This window comes from Bubalus bubalis, chromosome 6 (assembly GCF_019923935.1).
Source record: "Bubalus bubalis isolate 160015118507 breed Murrah chromosome 6, NDDB_SH_1, whole genome shotgun sequence".
NCBI lineage: Eukaryota > Metazoa > Chordata > Mammalia > Artiodactyla > Bovidae > Bubalus > Bubalus bubalis.
The window spans coordinates 66930988-66952763 of record NC_059162.1 but is presented as its reverse complement, the minus strand read 5'-3'; the positions used below and the strand labels follow the sequence as shown (position 1 = coordinate 66952763).

Below are 21776 nucleotides of genomic sequence, written 5' to 3'. Positions count from 1 at the left end.
TCCCTCCATACTGTTTTCCATAGTGGCCGCACCAATTTATATTCTCACCAATAGTGAGATTAACCTTGATAACAGGGGTGAGCCTCATACAATCAGTTGAAAGTCCTTAAGAGCAAAACTGAGGTTTCCCTGAGGAAAAGGAGATTCTGTGGTCTCCAATGTCACCTCCTGCCCTAGAGTTTCCAGCCTGCCAACCTGTCCCTTAGATTTTAGAGCTGCCTAACCACCCCCACAGTTATGTAAGCTAATTCCTTGCAGTAAATCTCTGCTGGAGATAGAGATACATAGGTGGAGTTACATCCTACTGGCTCTGTTTCTTTACAGAACTCTAACTGGTCAACTGCCGGGTCAGCCTGGGCCCGGCTGGTCTAGGATGGCCTCTCTGGGATGAATGGAACTCTGTTCCACGTGGTGTCCCATCCTCAGACAGGTTACCTCAAATTTACCTTCATGGTGAGGGGAAGGGCAAGGGAGAATGTGGAAGCATGCCAGGTTCTCAAAGTGTAGCCTCAGAAATGGCACACCAGCATCTCTTCCTCAATCTGTTGGCTAAAGCTAGGCCAACTGGCACAGATTCAAGGCTGCAGAATAAGACTCACCTCTCAAGGAGAGGATATGCAAGGGCAAAAATGCAGGCAAGAGTGAACACGTGAGGCTACGGTTGCCACTAAGCTATCACAGACTGACATGATGATGCGGAAAAGGACCAACCGCAAAATTATCTTGTCACAATAAACACTACAATTGTAGTTAGATAATTAATAAGAACCTGATGTATAGCATAGGCCATGTTCTGTAATGGCCTATATGGGAAAAGAATCTTTAAAAAAGAGTGGGTTTATGTGTATATATAACGGATTCACTTTGCTGTATACCTGAAACTAATACAACACTGTAAGTCAATGACACTCCAATAAAAAATTTTTACTAAATTATTTTTAACAACCAATATGCCTTTTCCCTCTTTTGAAGGCAATAAAATTATAAACTAAAATATTCAGAGCCTTAATTTTTGCACTTGTAAATGGAAGATAGTAAAGCCACTTCATGGTATTAGCATAAGAATAATGAGGTATCCGTGAAAGCATCTGCTATAGTGCCTGGCGGGAGCTCAGCACAGGATACTTCTCTTTGATAGCAACACTTGAGAACTACCACATGCTAGAAAAGAGAGGGCAAATATATTTGAGGCACAAGACTAGAAAAAATTTAAAGTGTTTTTGTAGCCTCAATATGTATAGGTAGAAAAAGTGGATTAGGAAAATGAATGTATATACTAAGAAAAGAAGAAAGAAAATGAATGTATATATAAAAAAGAAGAAAATTTTCTCGTTTGTAACAAGGATGAACCTTGGGGGCATTGTGCTAAGTGAAATAAACCAGATAGAGAAAGACAAGTACTATATGACTTTAGTTATATGCTGACTCAAAAAGCAATTTCATAGATACAGAGAACAGATTGGTGGTTGCCAGAGATATGAGGTAGGATCAAAAGATTCAAACTTCCAGTTAGAGAATAAGTAAGTAATAGGGATGTAAAGTTTAGCATGGTGACTATAGTTAATAACACTATATTGCATACTTGAAAGTTGCTAAGTGAGTACATCCTATAAGTTATTTTCACTATGAAGGTGACAAATGCTAACTAGATTTATTGTAGTATCATTTTGCAATAAATACAAATATCAAATCATTACATTGTACACCTGAAACTACTCTAATGTTATATGTCAACTGAACTTCAATAAAAAAAATTCATAGGTAAAAGTCATTTTTAATATAAAATAATTATTTAACAAAAAACTCAGTCACTATATGGTGATTCCAAAACAGTTTTTGAATTTGCAGGGGAAAAACACCATATGGATACAAACAATCCAAACCCCATAATTTGTCTCTGTGGTTTTGAATTTTCTTATTTTAATGGCACATTTAGAAGCTATAATTTTTAATTCTGGGGGGAGGGGGCTGTGCAGGGTCTTCATTGCTGCACAGGGGCTTTCTCTAGTCGCGGTGAGCAGGCTTCTCACTGCTATGGCTTCTCTTGTCTAGCACGGGCTCTAGGGCATTTGAGGCTTCAGTAGTTGTGGCCCATGGACTTTGTTACCCCCATGGCATGTGGCAGCTTATAAGCTGATGTGATGAGAAAATTAAATGAGATAATGCCCAATAAATGTAGTTATTGTTATAACCAATATGATAAAATGATGGAAGTGTTATTTCAGGGTTTAGAATGCACTGAAATGCTTTTTTAAAAATCATCTCCAGGACTTCCCTGGCATTCCAGTGGTTCAGAATCCACCTTGCAATGCAGGGGACACAGTTTTAATCCCTGGTCAGGAGCTAAGATCCCACATGCCAAAGGGCAACAAAGCCTATGCCCACAACTAGAGAAGCCCACACATTACAACAAAAGATCATACGTGCCACAGCTAAGACCTGGCACAGCCAAATAAATGAATAAATAATGTTAAAAAACATCTCCACTGCCTACGTAACTCGCCTGTTAGTACTTTCACCCCCAAAACTAACCCTGCACATTGGGGTGTTATTGTGCCAGCACACTGGGGTGTCTAGACACACAGATTCTGCACCTGCAGTAGTCTGGAGGTTCATCTGTGAACTATCGAACTTGCTGAGCTTAGTCTATCCTCAAAGAGCCATTTTTGTCGATGCAAAGAACTATTACCACACAGAGTAGCATTACGTAAACAACTCACAACAAATTAAGTTGATAATAAGGAACATGAAGGAATCATAATGTGTAATAAAAAGCAAGAATGGCAGCAACAAAGCATCCTTCCCAAAAACCGTGAGACTGCCAGTTTTAGCACATGCTCATGCCAGGCCTGTCCCACAGCCAAGTTCTTAGAGTACTGAACTAGAGTCCGCCAGGAGGCTGGTTCTTTCCCATCTGCCCTCCTCAGCCTGTGAGTAGCATCTCCCTTCAAGGTCGCACAATCGTCCCTTCAAATAGTGCTTCCTCACACAACCATATGCAAAAATAGAATGGATGAATGAAGTGAATTTCCCCATGCATGTCGTTCTCTCGTCTTAATAGGGAGAAAATCTGTCCTCTGAAGCTTCCCCTGCCCCCAAAAAAGATTGCTTTTTCACACCCTTTTGACCCAGAATTGATCACAGGCCCATGCCCATAATGCAGAGGACGGGAAGGCAAGTATTTGGCATTTTCAGCATCTGAAGAGGGAGCTGGCTCTGCCTGAAAGAAGGTGGGCTGTTGAGTAGGGATCAAGGACTGTCTGCCAAAGGAGGTTGGGAGGAGGGCAGAAGAGGTGGCCCTGGCAGGACTCCAGTGCCTCCCATCCTACCTCCACTAAGAGGTGGCTCCATTCTTCTTCCATATAGAATCCTGCTCGAATAAATGTTTCCATGGATAAACAGCATTTGTAACCCTTTGTTACAAACTCAAATACCTAATATACTCAATAAGTCAAGATTATTTATTTACTATTACATTCCCAACATCTAGGATAGTTCCTAGCATGTAGAAGGAGCTTGTGTTCATTTCCTGTTGCTGCTATAGGCAGTAAAGAATCTGTCTGCAATGCAGGAGACGTGGGTTCGATTCCTTAGCAGGAAGATCCGCTGGAGTGGCAACCCACTCCAGTATTCTTGCCTAGAGAATCCCATGGACAGAGGATCATAGTTATGGTTCATAGGGTCTCAAAAACAGAGTCAGACATGACTGGGCACACATTACTATTGTAACAAACTTGTAGATTAAAAATATCACAAATTTGTCACCTTACATTTCTGGAGGTCAGAAATCCAAAATGGGTTTACTGGGCTAAAATCAGGGTGCCACTAAGTAACACTCCTGGAAGAACTATAAGAGAATCCTTTTCCTTACCTCTTTCTGCTTCTAGATGTTGCCCGCATTTCTTGGCTTGTAGGCTTCTTGCAGCAATAGCATCTCTCTGACGTCTTCTTCTGTAATCACATCCTCTCTGACTGTGACCTTCCTGTCTCTCCCTTATAAGGATCCTTGTGGTTATATTAGATACACCCAGATAAACCAGGATGATTTCTCCATCTCAAGAGCCTTAACTTAAACATATCTGAAAGACACATTTGCCGTGTAAGATAATGTATTCACAGCTTCCAAGAATTAGGCAGTGGGCATCTTTGAGAATGTGGATATCATTCTGTCTACCACAGAGCTCAATAAATATTTGTAGGATTGTTGAATGAACAGTAAAGTGTCAGCGTTGGGTGCTGCTTTAGATGGCATCTAGTCTGACCTCCTACAAGGTCTAAAAATCTCTTCACTGGCAGACAGTTATTCTGCATCTGCTTGAATACTCCTGATGCTGGGGGCTCTCCACCTTCCAAATCAACCCTTCCACGATTGGACAGCTGTGAATCTTAGACATTTAATCCTTTCTTCCTTACCTTACTTCTGCCCTTCTATAATTCCAATTAAATATGTGGTGGTGGTGATTTGGTCGCCAATCATGTCCAACTCTTTGTGACCACACAGACTATAGCCAGCCAGGCTCCTCTGTCCATGGGATGTTCCAGGCAAGAATACAGCAGTGGGTTGTCATATCCTCCTCCAGGAGATCTCCCTGATCCAAGGAGTGAACCCACATCTCCTACATTGGCAGGCAGATTCTTTACTAACTGAGCCACCTTCTGCCTTTCTTTCTGGAGAGTTCTATATATTATATCTTTTATATGACTGTTCTTAAAGAAAAAAACTGACTTACTGTATTTATCACTTAGAAATCTTTACTTTGCACAGCTCCAACTCAGTCATTGGGGGTACAAAAAAGATAAAAGACGGCCCCCTATCTTCAACGGGGTTATTGTGAAAATGAATCCTGCACATAAAATGATGCAGTTAAAGTTAAACGAGATCATTCTTGTTAAGTGCTCAGCATTGTGCCCAGCATGTAACAAGTGTTCCAAAAAATGTTACCCGCTCTTGTCACTGTTCTTACCATGCACAGATGCTCTGGGTCAAATGACTCATGTACCTGGAGTTTGCTGATAGAGCAGTGACTGGAGAGGGCTGAGGGAGGAGAGGAAATGGAAGGACAGGCAGAATATATCAATTAACAAACTTAGGCAGGACGTCCCTGATGGTCCAGTGGTTAAGACTCCATTCTTCCAATGCAGGGGGCAAGGTTTTGGGGAACTAAGAGCTCACATGCCTCATAGCAGGGTCAAAGAAAAAAAAAAACTTAGGGCAAAGGGAAGGCATTTCAGGCTGGACAAACATAGTAAGCAGGGAGTCAGAGGCCAGATTAAACGAGTCAAGTTTTAGGAAAATTAATAGACTCATTTGACTTATATCAAGTTGCTTGGGCAAAACAACATGAAATTTATCCAAGTTGTAGATAGCAGCTATAGATATCAACTTCCCCACAGTCTGTCCAGGTTCTCTCTTCCTGAGCCCTTCCTGGGACTTGTAGACTCTATAGCCTAATGGTTTCAGGTCCAGGGAGTGTTTCTAATGAAAAGAACAGTTCTTTCAATCTGCCTCTTTGATTTCCGTCTCCAGCTGGGAGGTCACCTTCAGCTCCTCTTTGCTCTGTGCTCAGCGACCACTAACTGTGTCCCATTCCTCGCCCAACCTTAACCCCTAAAAACCTCAAGGAATTGAACACAGACATTCAGTTGGATTATAATAAAAGTGAGAGAAGTTGAGGCAAGGTCAGAGCTGGACTGCGAGTGTGTGGATGGTCCCTGGAAAGCTGTTGTGTCTGTGTTAATGATAAGCATGAAATGCTTCAGATCACTGAGAAAGCAGGGGGCACATCTGTGACAAGCAGAGGACTCAGAAGGAAGAGGAACCAGGAGGAGTTAGCAAGGAGTCCTTCCAGCCTCCACTTGCTCACCCCATCCAGATCTGCCGTCTCCCAGCCTTACCTCCTTTTAACAGAAAGCTGTGTACTGCTCAGTCACTCAGTCCTGGCCAACTTTTTGTGGCTTTGTGGACTGTAGCCCGCCAGGCTCCTCTGCCCATGGAATTTCCCAGGCAAGGATACTGGAGTGGCTTGCCATGCCCTCCTCCAAGGGCTCTTTTTGATCCAGGGATCGAACAAGAGTCTCTTGCATTGGCAGGCAAACTCTTTACCACTAGTACTGCCCGAGAAGCCCCTTTGACAGAAGGATAGTGGGACAAAGGATGATGACTCCAGGCAATATTTTTCTCCTTAGAAAATGCATAAACACACATAGTATGTTTTATTCTGATAATTAACTTGATTGTCCATTTTGCTGAGACTGTCTCATAAGGAGTTGTAACCTCATAGCACCGAAGTACAAAAGTACTCAAGAGAGACTGGTGTTGCTGTAGTTTCCAATGATTGACTCTAAGCTTTGCCATTCTATTTCTTTTATACAAAGAATCAGAAGACAAAAGTTCAGTTCAGTTCAGTTCAGTCACTCAGTCATGTCCGACTCTTTGCGACCCCATGAACTGCTGCAGCATGCCAGGCCTCCCTGTCCATCACCAACTCCCGGAGCTTACTCAGACTCATGTCCATCGAGTCGGCGATGCCATTCAACCATCTCATCCTCTGTCATCCCCTTCTCCTCCCGCCTTCAATCTTTCCCAGCATCAGGGTCTTTTCAAATGAGTCAGTTCTTTGCATTAGGTGGCCAAAGTATTGGAGCTTCTGCTTCAGCATCAGTCCTTCCAGTGAATATTCAGGAGTGATTTCCTTTAGGATGGCTTGGTTGGATCTCCTTGCAGTCCAAGGGACTCTCAAGAGTCTTCTCCAACACCACAGTTCCAAAGCATCAATTCTTCAGTGCTCAGTTTTCTTTATAGTCCAACTCTCACAATTGTACATGACTACTGGAAAGATCATAGCCTTGACTAGACGGACCTTTGTTGACAAACTAACATCTCTGCTTTTTAATATGCTGTCTAGGTTGGTCATAACTTTCCTTCCAAGGAGTAAGCATCTTTTAATTTCATGGCTGCAGTCACCATATGCAGTGATTTTGGAGCCCCCCAAAATAAAGTCTGTCACTGTTTCCACTGTTTCCCCATCTATTTCCCATGAAGTGATGGGACCAGATGCCATGATCTTAGTTTTCTGAATGTTGAGTGTTAAGTCAGCTTTTAAACTCTCCTCTTTCACTTTCATCAAGAGGCCCTTTAGTTTTTCTTCGCTTTCTGCCATAAGGGTGGTGTCATCTGTGTATCTGAAGTTACTGATATTTCTCCCAACAATCTTGATTCCAGCTTGTGCTTCATCCAGCCCAGGATTTCTCATGATGTACTCTGCATATAAGTTAAATAAGCATGGTGACAATATACAGCCTTGACATACTCCTTTCCCAATTTGAAACCAGTCTGTTGTTCCATGTCCAGTTCTAAGTGTTGCTTCTTGACCTGCATACAGATTTCTCACGAGGCAGCTAAGGTGGTAAGATTCCTCAGAAGGCAGTTAAGGCAGGTAAGACAAAAGTGGTAAAGACCAAATAACTCTCCTTGGTAAGACTCTAGTCAGGTGTGACTTTATGGTCAACAGTCACTTGAAATGAAATCAGGATGAGAACTTGACTCCCTTCTTTGAACAACCAGCCTTGCACAGCCCTGGGACAATGTCTGGAGTGTGAAACCAAGACCAAGTGTTTCCTCCATGGTCTTCCAGCAATGGCTTGAGTTGGACATATTTTTGAGCTGATGAAAACAGGAACTTATAGAAAAACATCAGGAAAAAGCCTCTTTCTTTAAAATTTCTTATTAGAGACACCAACATTTCAATTTATACCTAAACAAAGAAAATACCATTCCTCCTCAAGAACTAGATCTGTAAACCACTGTTTAAAGTAGTTCATGTAGAGAGACTGCAATTTAGTAAGATGGGAAAAAGGCTAGCCTCACATCCCCTATATTTTTTCCTCCTTGTTTACTCAATTATGCAAGTACTTCCAGAACAAGCAGACCTCTAATTGTGCAGACTTCAGTGAAAGAGAAATGGAACTTGCTGTAAAATAAATTCTTGGGTGCAACTAAATTACATACCACTTCTCATACTTTTTTTTTAAATTGCCCATTACTTTAAATGAAAACATGCTTTAGAAAAGAACTGTAAACACTCAAAGCATTTCTCAAGGACCAGTTTCCCTTCCTCCTGCTGATACAATAAAGCTATGTTCCATTTTCCAGTATTCTCCAGCTGAAGGTCTGAGTTATTTCAAAACTGCATTCACAGTTCTCCCAGTAAAACTTGAGAGTTCCACTTCCAAATCAGTTGAGCAGAATCCAGCTTCAGTCCCTCTTTTAGCAAATGAATCTACCTTCGTGCCTCTTCATGCGACATGACGAGTGTTCCCTACCCTCAGGTAGTGAAGTCGCTCGATACGCTCTGTCCGCCTCACTTGACACACGGAGGAGTCATCACGCTCCTTCTGGGCAGCAGGAGAGGGGCTAGAACATGAGCTGGGGCATCGGAAACCCCACTGGCTGTAGCCTCCAGCACAGTCCACCTACGCTTTCTGAGCCTGAGTTTCCCTATCTGAAAAATGGGAAATAGCAAACCTGCCTACCTCCTAGTGTCTTCTAGGGGATCAGATGAGATCACACATGTTAAAACACCCCAATAGCCACCCAAATAGCAGTTCCAATAACCATTTTAAAAATTGTTCCTGTGAGGTGCTTTGGTTGCTTTTGTTCCTTGAGTGGCATGGAGAAAAATAATCCAAAAAATCTCATTTTCAGGTCCCAAAATGGGGAAACGATACTATTTTGGTTGTTCTTTTTAAATTATTCTTTCTTCCTGTTAAGAGTCTGGTTCTCAGTGAGATGAACCCTTCTGAGAACTCCAGCACATTTTTGTGCCTCAACCCCAGCCTTGCTTCACTGCCATTGCTTCTTATAAGCAGAGATAATGTCATTAGACAAATTTAAATAAAAAATCCTCACATGCTAGCTTTTATGATTTTCCCAGAATGTAGATGATCTACATAGTACTAGTCAAAGTGTGAAAAGGTTAGAAAAGATGCATCCTCATACTGTCTCAGAAACTACAGAATCTCTTTGAAATCCATTTTCTTAGATTAAAAAAAAAAAAAAAACTAGATTGGTATCTGTGCTCAGTGCCAAAGAAAGAAAATATTTTTTTCCTTACAATATTTGTGAATTTTGGAGCAAACAATTACTCACTGTGCCATTTTATTGTTATGTAAAACCTCTTTCTCGTAATCCCACTTGAAGCTTGAATCCCACATATTCTTTATGCCATGAAACACACACACTGTTTAAGACAAACAGGAACTAGGAAAACACTCCCCAAATGACCTACTACTTCTCTCTCCTTCCCAGGGGAGGTTTTGTTTTGTGGTCCCCAAAAAGGATTTTTAAAAATCAACATTGGCAGGCTTCCCTAGTGGTTAGAAGAATCCACCTACCAATGCAGGAGACATGGGTTCTATCCCTGATCTGGGAAGGAGCACCAAAGCCCATGCACCACAGCTACTGAGCCTGTGCTCTGGAGCCCAGAAACTTCAACTACTAAGCCCAAATACCACAACTACTGAAGCCCAGGCACCCTAGGGCCCATGCTCTGCAACAAGAGAAGCCACGGCAATGTGAAGCCCACGTACCACAACTAGAGAGAGAAAAACCTGCACAGGAAAGAGGAACCAGAACAGCTAAATATATATATAATATATATATATATACATATACATATAAAAGTATTTTAAAAAATCAACACCATCTACTGAAGGAGGGGCAGTAGAGGACCTGATTACATGACCACTCCCACAGTAAGAGGATGCTGATGTAGCATCTAGCTTGGTATCAGGGCACTGAAGTCAGTTCTCAGCCCAAATCTGGGCAGCAATGGAAGCTCACGTATTGACACATCTCAGTCCAGCGGTACCACAGTACCTCAGTTGCATCATTCCTATCAGGGTTGCAGCAAGGATCCAGTGAGATCATACCAGTAGAAATGCTGCCAGAGCTGTAAAGCACTGTTTAAGTGACAGCCTCATCTTATGACATGATCTGCTTGTGACAATGCCCTGGTCCCGTAACCAGGAACAGACACCATGCTGCCATCAAAGCATGTTGAAGAAGGAACGTAATGCCTTATGATTGGTGAAACATCTGTGAAGCTCTGTTGTTCTATTTTGATCTTGCCCACCAAAAATTCAATGATTCAAGGAACTGGGATGACAAAACATCCATACCTCAAGGTGGAGATGTAGGAGCACCAACCCAAAAGGAAAATATCCACACACACCAAATAGCTGCTCTTCTGACAAAGAATACCAGGATCCATCCAGCCTTGCAGAAGTAGCTTCTTGCCTATACATCCACACAGGGAAGCAAAGTGGAATGCAGGTTGCTTTTACACTCCTCCTGCATCTGGCATGACTGGGAAAGAGAGATAGAGACCAAAACACACATGTAGTCCAAATCCAGCTTCCTCATAATGCCATCAGTCCTTTCCTGATGTTCTAAATGTGTCACTTCAACAGAATTTCTCACCATCAATTGCCAACCTATTGTCAAATATCTAGTAGAAAAAGATGTGGCAACCTGAGTTGGTTTAGGGGGCCAGTGGTTTTGCTGCAGTTCTTCCCACCTTCTCCAATATTAACTGCATCATCGCAGGCTTTGTCTTGGCTCCATACTCATGAGTCACAAATCGCACTTACATAAATCCGTATCTATATTTGTAGTGTCTCTCTTTGTCAGTTTGTTCAGTTTTGGTATCCTTCTTCATGCCCCCAAATTCTAGCTTAATAATGTAGAGTCTTTTATATCTCCTTGTACCTACAACACTTAACCATGCATTCAGACTTACAGATGACAAAGAGTTGAGTGGATAGAGCAGCAGCAAGGTAAAAGGCTGTAACCCCCAGCAGCACCCACAGGCATCGAGGGCAGAAACAGTGGGTTGTGTTTTCCCCAAGAGCACCTCACTCGAGATGCAGCTACAGTGGAACAGGATATGAACACCTTATCAGCCATTTCTCCTAGAGGCTTATTTAACATTTTGCTTATATAAAGCTTTTATATAACCTTATATAATTTATATAACCTTATATAACTGACTTTCTGAAATTAGTGCTTTTGCGCAAAACACACCTAGCATTTGAAAAGAAAGAAGGTAAGGCTTAGAGCCTCTGGAGACTGTATGGCATCTTTTCACCAAAACCAGAAGTGGTTGCTTTCCACTAGTTGTTTCTCATGTGTGTGTGTGTGTGAGTTCAAATAAATCTTTTCTACAAAAGATTCGCACTGGAATCATGAAGTTTATTGAGCATCACTGGAAAATAACACCCTCCAACCAAACATCCTATTCACCTGGGCTTTCATGTCAATGAGTGCAAGGCAGCACATTCCTGAGAGAGAGCTTTTGGCAGTTGTATCTATGCCCCCAGACGTCTGTTCACTATCAGCACACTCATGGAAATGAAGCTGGGGCTCATTTGAGGCATTTGGGCAAACAGCATAGAAGGCTGTGAATAAGTGCTATGTATATAAACAGGTCAGACTCAAGAGACCACATAGAGGTCAGATAGGCCCTTGTATAACCTGGTGTATTATTTTATGAATTCAGATTAACCCTAAACAAACTCCCAAGACATGATAGCCAGATACAAGAAATGTCTGATACAATTTGGTATATAAGGTGGGTTTAAGTCTAATAATTCAATAATAATAATAATAATAATAATAATTGAAGGAGAGGATTCAGGGTCTCCTCTTAGCATTACCTGAATATATTCAATGTCTGTTTGAAAACAATAATTAGAGTCTGATTAAACAGTCGTTTTCCACCAAAGGCTATTGAGCATCTTTCTATGTAGCTGTATCTTAGGTAAACGTGTGAACTGTAATTGCTTCAATTAGGTCCCTGTCTCAAGTGAACTTCCCTAGATGCAGAACTTTCCATGAAGATTTTTGTGAGTGTGATATTAGGTGCGCTCTTGGGAGAGAGGAACAGATGCAGGAGAGGGCCGCAAGTGAGGACAGCTGGGTATTAGCTTCAGCTTGATCTCAAGGCAACCACTGGGGAGCAGCTTATACCAGAGTCATCCCAGCTTGAGGGAGGGACCAGACCCCTGTGTGCTCTTAGCTGCAGGGGGATGGTGCAGTTACATGAGCGTGAACTCTGGACACAGCCCAGGCTGGAAGCCCAGGCTTTGCTCCTCACTCTGTGACTATGTGTGTACACGCTCAGTCCCTTAATCGTGTCCGACTCTTTTGTAACTCCATAAACTGTAGCCCACCAGGCTCCTCTGTCCATGAGATGTCCCAGGCAAGAATACTGGAGTGGGTTGCATTTCCTTCTCCAGGGCATCTTCCTGACCCAGGGATCGAACCTGAGTCTCCTGCAGTGGCAGGCAGAGTCTTTACTGCTGAGCTACCTGGGAAGCCCTTGGCCAGCTGAGCAACAGGACACTCACAGATCCATGATGGTAGCCAAGCTGATGGGACTAAATCTCTAGAAGCCAGGCTATGTGGTAGGGGATGTGGTTTTCATCCCAACCCTGGCCTCACTAAGGACGTGACGACATGGTCATGAACCCCTCACGTGACCACTAACTATCAATTTCCTCATCTGTAAAATAGGGACAGGGGATGGTAGAACTGGATTAGACCATCCCTATACTTTCAGCTGAAAAATGAAATGATCTCAATAACGGAAGTAGGGGGAGGCTCACTGAGGAATAATGGACTTTTTTTCTATTCATGGAAAGGAGTTCATTAATGTAAATGTGTCCTTGAATAACCACTCCATTGAATCTTCTTCTCTCACCTGGAATAGCTCTGGATACACAGGCAAATCTAAGAAGACAGGCAGTAAAGTTGCCCTGAAGGCATATGTTCTAAAAAAGGATTGCAACGCTCTGTTTTCAGACAAAGTGCTTTTGTGGCAGTTTACCTAAATGGAGCATTAATGCAACCCAGCAACCTCATTTAACTGACTCCTATATCATAGCAAATTAGAGGCAAGAGGCCGGAGTAAAGCATGAGCCAAAGGTTGTCCCTGAAAAACTATACAATCTCTAGGGAGAATGGTTTGGAAAAATCTATCAGCTTATAAATAAGTTTATTCTTTGCACAGCCCCTTCTCTAGGAATTTATCCTACAAGTATATACATATGAAATGCCATTTATGTGAGTTTATTCTTTGTTCTACTTTTTCAAAAATAGTCCAAGATTGCAAGCAACTCAGTGGTCCATCAATAAAGAACTAGTTAGAAATAATAACAACTATGGTACCTTCCATAGGGTAGAATACTGTGTAACCAAGAACATCTGTACTGGTACAGAAGCTTCTCCAGAATATATTGGTAAGTGAGAAAGCAAAGGGAAGAATAGTATTATCATAGATTAGCATGTGTTTTATAAACATATGTGCATATGTAATGTTTGCTTCTTTCTGTGTAATGGAGGTGATAAGATTCTATACTTATACTCAAGTGTATCCATAGATATCTGGAAGTCAACTTTTGTGTGTATGGAAAGGTACAAAAAAAAAAAAAAAACCTGTGAGTGGTTACGTATGAGCAATGAGGAAGTGAGAAAATGGGGTGTATGGAGACACAGGTAGGAGTGAGGAATCTCACCAGTACCTTTTTTAAAACTAATTTTTATTAGATTATAGTTCCTTTATATTATTGTGTTAGTTTCTACTGTACAGCAAAATGAATCAGCCATACATATACACGTATCCCCTCCCTTTTGGACTTCCTTCTCATTCAGGTCACCAGTCATTAATTACCAATTCCATTTTACAAATTTTCTTTCTGGATTTTTCCTCAAACACCATGTATTTTTCTGTAAGGAGAATGGAGTAACTGTTTGATTAAAAATGAAAATGAAAATTTTAAAGTGAGGCAATCAAATCTGGTCATTCCGACTTCCTTTATTTCATGCTTTCATTCCGAGATTAGCAAACTATGGCTGGTGGTTAAATAGTGAGACCACATGGCTCCCAATGCTGAAAATGTTTACTCTCTGGTGCTTTCCAGAAAGTTTGCTAAGTCTAGCTGTAAATCATGGAGTTATTTGTGAAGCAGCTGTGACTCCACCTATCAGTGAGCTTCAAGTCCTGAAGGGTTTTGTCTTCTTTATATCAGCTTTTCTGACCACAGGTAGTTATGCATGAAGGAAAAAAAGGCATGATATTGTACCAGTTACAAAGAGCATTAACTCTGGACACAAACAGCCCAGGTTGAAGCCCAGGCTTTGTTCCTCACTATTTGACCGTGAGCAGCTAACTTCTTGATATAAGTATGGTTTTCATCTGTAAAAGGTGGGCAGTTATGGTACCTCTTTCACAGAGCCGTTTGGAAGGTTAAGTATATTCATCTCGGCAAGAAGTTTAGCACAATGCTTGTTGGTATTATCATCTAATATTTTGATTTTTTTAATAAACAGGGTGATGACCAATTAAATGTGTTTGGAGAAGACACCATGGGAGGTGAGTTTCCTTTACTGATGAGACTAAAGTTGTCATTTTAGCAGCTCTGAGCATATCTTTTTTATTAAACACCACTAAGAGATAATAACCTACCAAGAGCATGTACTTTTTTCCCTCAGCCAGGGATCATGATTATGATTGGAATTCTGGATTTCTCCCCTCTTGGTCCATGTAAAGAACCAAAGTGATGCCTTACTAAGTGATATATTTCCTCACCTCCCAGAGGACATGAGCCCTGAGATGCTCAGTGAAGAGAGGATGCTCAAAGAGTTCATGCTCTTTGTAACTGGTAAAAATGTTTGAAAAACACAACACCCAATTCTCTTTGGAAGATTCACATATATAAGAGCACAGCAAGGCTCCCACATGTCCTGCAGGAAAGAGAACTGGCTAACTTTAATTCAACATTCTTCAAATTTTATTAGAAGCATGTCTAATAAAAGTCCTTTTTTAGACTTTTAAGTCTAAAAAGTGAAAGTGAAAGTCCTTTTCCTGCATAATGTTGCTCCTCTGTAGTGTGCCATTGGGATACAACCTAAGAATCACCCAAATAATACTACTTCATAATTTTGTCACATTAAAAGTCTTGCCAAAACTAAAAAAAAAAAAAAAGACTGCTATTAGCTCCACATGGAACTGGAAATAGAAAATTACATAAATCTGACTTTGTCCAAAGAAGATAAGGTTTATGATTGCTCTAGGAAAATTACCTTCTAACATTTCTACTCTGTAATAAGTGTTGTTATAATTATGGTCCATGAAAATATATTTACATTGACTGTGAGCACATACAAGTAAGTGAATTGGCTTTCTAAACAACCCCAGCTCTAATCTTGCTGATCCATGAGCATGAGGAGGTAGATAGAGTGTCATTTGATGATAATGGCAAGAGCAGTATATGAAGATTGCAGTCACCCAATGACATCATGGTGATTCATGGGAAAAAGGCACTTAAACATGAGCCAAATGCAAATAATCAACTCAGTCCCAACTGGAGAGGGATTGATTGATTGCTAAATAAAGTCTCCTTTTTTCCTGGCTACAGAATTAACACACATTCATGTGGAAAATATTTTAAGGTAGAAAATAAGAGCCATCTAAAACCTTATGACCTCTAAATAATCACAGTTAACATTCTGGTTTATTTTTATTCCAGTGTATTGTCTATATACCTATTTTTACATAGCTGAGAATACATGTGTATACACAAACATTATCTCCAATATTTTGTGCTTATCATAACATAAGCATGTTCCCATGTCATTAAAAACTTCATATAAACTTAATTTGTAATGATCACATTATCTGAATGTATCATCATTCTTTGTTAAAACTGGACTAATATAGAACCATACTACTAATAGTAATAATAATAGCAACCACTTTCCTACATTATAAATAGATTAAAAGTTGCTCAACTCCATAAAAGTAAACTAAAAAAAAGTAAACTGAAAGTCTGAAGAACTTGAGATGACTATTTGGCCCAACATGTTGAGAGCATTAATCTATCTGCCTTAATGAAAGTGAAAGTGAATGTCACTCAGTCGTGTCCCACTCTTTGCAAACCCATGGACTACACAGTCCATGGAATTCTCCAGTCCAGAATACTGGAGTGGGTAGCCATTCTCTTCTCCAGGGAATCTTCCCAACTCAGGGATCGAACCCAGGTCTCCCACATTACCTTAATAGAAGGTTCCAGATAATATAGAATTTTCCCATCACCATGGGCTATTCTGTAAAAAGAATAAAGCGTCTGTTTAATTAAAAAAAAAAAAAAAAAAAGCCCTTTAGTGTGAAAAACAAATGGTTGCAAAGACCCCCAAGTTTACCTTTTGCTTCTATTTCCAGCTCTTTCTCCCTTTTCTTCCTCTTCTACCCTCAACTCAGTTCTTCACGCACCACTCTCTCCCGCTCCTGACTGCCCCCTCTCTCTACCTCTGTCTCTCTCTGGTGAAGCTGGGCCTTTCACTCACTCAATAGTGGATTCCTGCCAAAATGTAGCATTGTGTATAGAAATAAACACCCCCTGACACCACGTGACAACTGGAAATCTTTTAGGCTCCACAGACTCTATAGAGTTTTGCACTTTGCCAAAAATCCCTAATCATTTCTTTGTCTTAAAGCAGTGGCTCCCAAGATTTAGTTCTCACTCACCACCTTTGTAATTTTTGTTTCATCTCTATGCTCTATTCTATTTGTATTATATAGATAGATAGATAATACTGTATACTATAATACAGAATAGAATATTATATAATACTACACTATACATTATAAAACCAGGGTTTCAATACAGTTTTTCTTGCTGTATAACTTAAATTATTCTTATTTTAAAGGTTTCATGGAAGACTTGAAAAAGTGTAAAATTATTTTCATGATTGGTGAGTAACAGCTCTCAAATTTTCAATTGTAACTGCTGATTATAACAATGTGGTACAGAAGGAAGACTATTCATTTCTCAACCGTTTTTTAAGACTTGCACCTTTTTTAGTCAAGATTATACCCCTGAGGATTCCATATTTTTCCTCTCATTTATACAGTTTTATATTGCTCTGGCTTTGTGTCTTTTCAGCGGAGACAAAGCAGGAGTCTAAGGAATGGCAAACTCCTGAATTTAGTTCTATGATAATAAAATATATTATAATCCCATGGGTAAGAGGATGCCATCTGTTAAAATCTAACACCTTTTCTGTTTGAACAATGATCTGTTCCTCCCTGAACATATATTCAAATATACCTTAATAACCATACCCTGCATTCCATGTAGCTAACAACAAAAACAATCTTGTTTGTTTTATGCTCTCGTACAGTGAAACTCATTGGGAAACTCATTATGGGATAAAATTCATTTGAGTTTAACCAGCATTTTCTGAACACTTATCAAGTTTCAAGTTACCTCCTTTAATCCTTACACAATCCTATAGGTTGGCAGTCCATCCCTATTACATATCTATTACACAGACAAGAAAAGTGAGCCTCAGAAGTTTAAGGACCTTGTCCAAGGTCATAGAGCTAATTAGTGTGAGAGCCAGATTTCCAGTTTTTCTCATGGGAATAAATGGGTCTAGTTGTGGAGCATTAAAACTACACAGAATAGGACAAAGCATTGTCAGAGAACCTCCAAAACCTTAGTGCTTTTCCTTCTAGTTCCTGAAGTCTACAGAAAAGTTAATATACCCACCCAAACATTTTTCAGAAAATACCTATTTATATTCAGAAATAATGATAAAGTCCACACCTCCTCAGTGAGTGGGGGAAAAAAAAAAAAAACAGTTATCAGCACCCCAGAAAAATAATCAGATATACTTAGAATCTTACACTCTGAAGTCAGGACGCTTCCTTGGAAATCTCTCAATACATCTCCCTCATTTTCAGATGAGGAAACTGAGTCCCAAAGACTTTAAGGGATTTGATCAATGTCATTCTAACAACTAGTGGCAGAAAGGAGATCAGGGTCCATGGCTGTAGTTCCCCATTCCAGGGCCTTCCACATCCCACCACCAATTTATGTGGGTTGCCACCCCAGACTGTCCACCATGTTTAATCATCCACCAGCTATTTACTGAATATTGGACTTGTGCTGGACAGTGAGCAGGGATCACAGAGCTTCCATCTTAGAGGAAAAAGAGAACTAATCAAATTATTATCACAAACCTTGAAAAGCATCAGGAAGGAAACAAAGAGCTGAAACAGTGAACAAGTTAGGTAGAGTGTTTGGGGTAAAAAATGGGTAATCAGGAAAGGCCCTGTGGAAGTGATATTTAAGCAGGCAACTAAAAGAAGCGATGGGTGACTGAAAAGATTAGTAGGAGGTGAGAGGAAGAAGAATTCTAGCCAAGAGAACAGCGTTGTCTAAGTACTGAAAATTCTTAAGCTCAACTGAGTTTTGTTTCTGACCTGCTTGTCTCTAGCTGACCTTAGTCCAGGGAGCTGGATGGACTGTTGCTGTACTTATTCCACATTCTTTTCAGAAACTTGAAGTACATTATATCTACTCCTTACTAAAGAGAAGCTCATCATCATAATCTTGAAGGAAATTCCCCTTTCCACACAAATTTTAATTAATTACCTTGGCATCTAGACTATACACAATAAATTATACTTTTTCTGTTCAGCTTTTATCTTAGGGGCCAAATTAGGAAGAGGGGAGACTTTCTAAACTTGAAGTTCAGGAATCCAAAGATTGAGTCTTTAATATCACATAGAAGTCTGTATTTTTAATAATACAAAAAGAAGCTTTTAAAAATAGCACAGCATATTTTGTGGTGGTTGTTATTGTCTCTGGGAATAATATTATTTCAGATTCATCTGTTGTTTAGCACGATAGTTGAATTTCGATTGTATTTTCAAAAACTGCTTTTATCTAGCCAGGTCTAGCTAAAGATCTCAGCTCACCTGTTACTAAGCTTTGTGCCCTTCAGAAAATGAAATAGTATGATATAAATATGGCATCAGACAAATCTTAAGACCCTCAAGGGTCCACAGACCACACTAAGAACCGCTTCCCTGAATAAAGGATTTGTTTTTATATGTATATATATCAACCAAACTCTCCTGTACTTCAACTTGTTATTCAGTCACTGTTATAGTAAAAAAACAAAAGATTTCAGCTTACTGTTTGCACTGTAGAAGGTACAAAGCAACTGCAATAAAAGAAAAAAAGATGGTTCTTCTTCTAGGCTGTTTACTGGATTCTGCTTGAAAATTAACACCTTTGTTCTAAATACAGTTAAGCCTTGAACAGCACAGCTTTGTACTGCCCAGAACCACTTATGCACTGATTTTTTTTAATAGTAAATACTACAGTATTACCTAGCCCAGGTTGGGTAAATCCACTGATTCGGAATCATGGAGTCATAGGAACAAAGTATTCAGAGAGCTGACAATCCAAGTCATACATGGATTGTCAACTGTGTGGCGGGGGGTGGGGGGGGCATATAGCACCCCACACATTGTTCAAGGGTCAACAGTACTTTCTCAGCAGATGGCAGGATGGTATTTTAAGGCTGTATTATTGCAGGTCAATTTGTAGCTCGTAAAAATACTCAGGATGTTGTCGATACACCCATAACACTTTTGATGAGCTTTAATCCACAATAGTCAGCTTCCCCTTTTCCACTCCACCCACACGAGTCTTCAACCCCAAGCCCACCTGCACCGCTATTATCTCTTGAAGTTCCCTCACTTTTGCCAGTCCTCTCTCTTAAAATGTCTTCTCCCCGGCTAATCCTGCTCCAAAGTCAGGTCTCTGTGTGAAGTGAAAGTCACTCAGTCATCTCCAAGTCTTTGTGACCCCATGGACTACACAGTCCATGGGATTCTCCAGGCCAGAATACTGGAATGGGTAGCCTTTCCCTTCTCCAGGGAATCTTCCCACCCAGGGATCAAACCCAGGTGTCCCACATTGCAGGTAATTCTTTACCAGCTGAGCCACCAGGGAAGCCTGTCTCTGTGAGGTCTTCTCTAATCTCTAGCCTTCCTCCTCTGTGCTCCTCCATCACTGTGTCTGCATCACTCATTTAGATGCCCCAGAATGACTAATATTTGCTGGAATAATGAATTTTTTAGGAAGCAGTGTGGTCAGTTTCCATAACAACTGAAATAGCAGTTAGAATTCCTGGACTGGAACTGACAGACAGGTTGCTGCTGTTGTAGCTGCTTCTGGCAGGAGAGCTTTTAGGTTAATTGTGAGCCTAATCAGACACTTCTTATACCATATGGCTGCTGCCTTCTTACAGAGAACAAGCAACACCAACTCCTCTGCATCCTCAAGCTGGCTATTTCTTGCTCATTTGCAAAATAGTTTTAAGTGGGGACAAGTAATTGCACTGCCTGCCATCTGAGTCAAAAAAGTGTTCAGAGAGAGTGTACCGTCTGGACCAAAGGGAAAAGTGACAAAGATGGACCTAGTTAGCCCTTTGAATGTTGTGTGACTATTACAACCTCTTTGTTCATGAAGAACAGAGTTCTGTATCTATTTACAGAGAAATGCCTTCCAAAGACTAGATAAGGGATCTCACAGGATAAAGCCTGATGATCAAAAAGGCTGAAAAAGATTCTAAGGTTGCTCACAAACAAGATATAAGGACAATGCTGATGTACAAGACTGAGATGCAATCATTGTCGAAAACAGAAAATTATTTGGAAAATGTAAAAATATCATAAAGATGACATCCCATTAACAGGCTCCTACAGTTTTTCACAACCTTTTCTGGTACATTTCTTTCCTTTTTTCTTTTATAAATCTCTCAATCATTATCTTGCTATTATCCAAACTATTTTGGCTTCTTTTACTCTTCTCTGCTTTTCATGGCCTGCCTATTCCCCAAATGTAACATAGCCTAAATTCCCATTAATCCGTACCCAAAGCCTTGGCAGAAGTGCTTCAGTTTGGACAATCATCTCATGTTACAGGTGAAGTGAGAGACTTCAGTTCAGTTCAGTTCAGTTCAGTCACTGAGTCATGTCCGACTCTTGCAACCCCATTAATCGCAGCATGCCAGGCCTCCCTGTCCATCACCAACTCCAGGAGTCCACCCAAACCCATGTCCATCGAGTCAGTGATGCCATCCAACCATCTCATCCTCTGTTGTCCCCTTCTCCTCCTGCCCTCAATCTTTCCCAGCCTCAGGGTCTTTTCCAATGAGTCAGCTCTTTGCATCAGGTGACCAAAATATTGGAGTTAAAGCTTCAACAGCAGTCCTTCCAATGAACACCCAGAACTGATCTCCTTTAGGATGGACTGGTTGGATCTCCTTGCAGTCCAAGGGCCTCTCAAGAGTCTTCTCCAACGCCACAGTTAAAAAGCATCAATTCTTCAGTGCTCAGTTTTCTTTATAGTCCAACTCTCACATCCATACATGACCACTGGAAAAACCATAGCCTTGACTAGATGGACCTTTGTTGGCAAAATAACATCTCTGCTTTTTAATATGCTGTCTAGGTTGATCATAACTTTCCTTCCAAGGAGTAAGAGTCTTTTAATTTCATGGCTGCAGTCACCATCTGCAGTGATTTTCGAGCCCAGAAAATAAAGTCTGACACCGTTTCCAGTGTTTCCCCATCTATTTCCCATGAAGTGATGGGACCAGATGCCATAATCTTAGTTTTCTGAATGTTGGGCTTTAAGCCAACTTTTTGACTCTCCTCTTTCAGTTTCATCAAGAGGCTCTTTGGTTCTTCACTTTCTGCCATAAGGGTGGTGTCATCTGCATATCTGAGGTTATTGATATTTCTCCCGGAAATCTTGATTCCAGCTTGTACTTCCTCCAGCCCAGCATTTCTCATGATGTACTCTGCATAGAAGTTAAATAAGCAGACTACTGGCATAATAATCAAGACATC

General features: G+C 40.6%; 1 protein-coding gene across 3 annotated transcripts in view; it reads left to right on the top strand.

Moving 5' to 3' along the window:
• AK5 (adenylate kinase 5) overlaps window positions 1-21776 on the top strand; it is a 254392-nt gene that overhangs the window by 174550 nt on the left and 58066 nt on the right. For all 3 annotated transcript variants that reach the window (XM_044944833.2, XM_006068419.4, XM_006068418.4), the window contains exons 9-10: window positions 14390-14432; window positions 16769-16813. In XM_044944833.2, the coding sequence (XP_044800768.2) occupies window positions 14390-14432; window positions 16769-16813 (88 nt within the window). The remainder of the gene's footprint in view (window positions 1-14389; window positions 14433-16768; window positions 16814-21776) is intronic.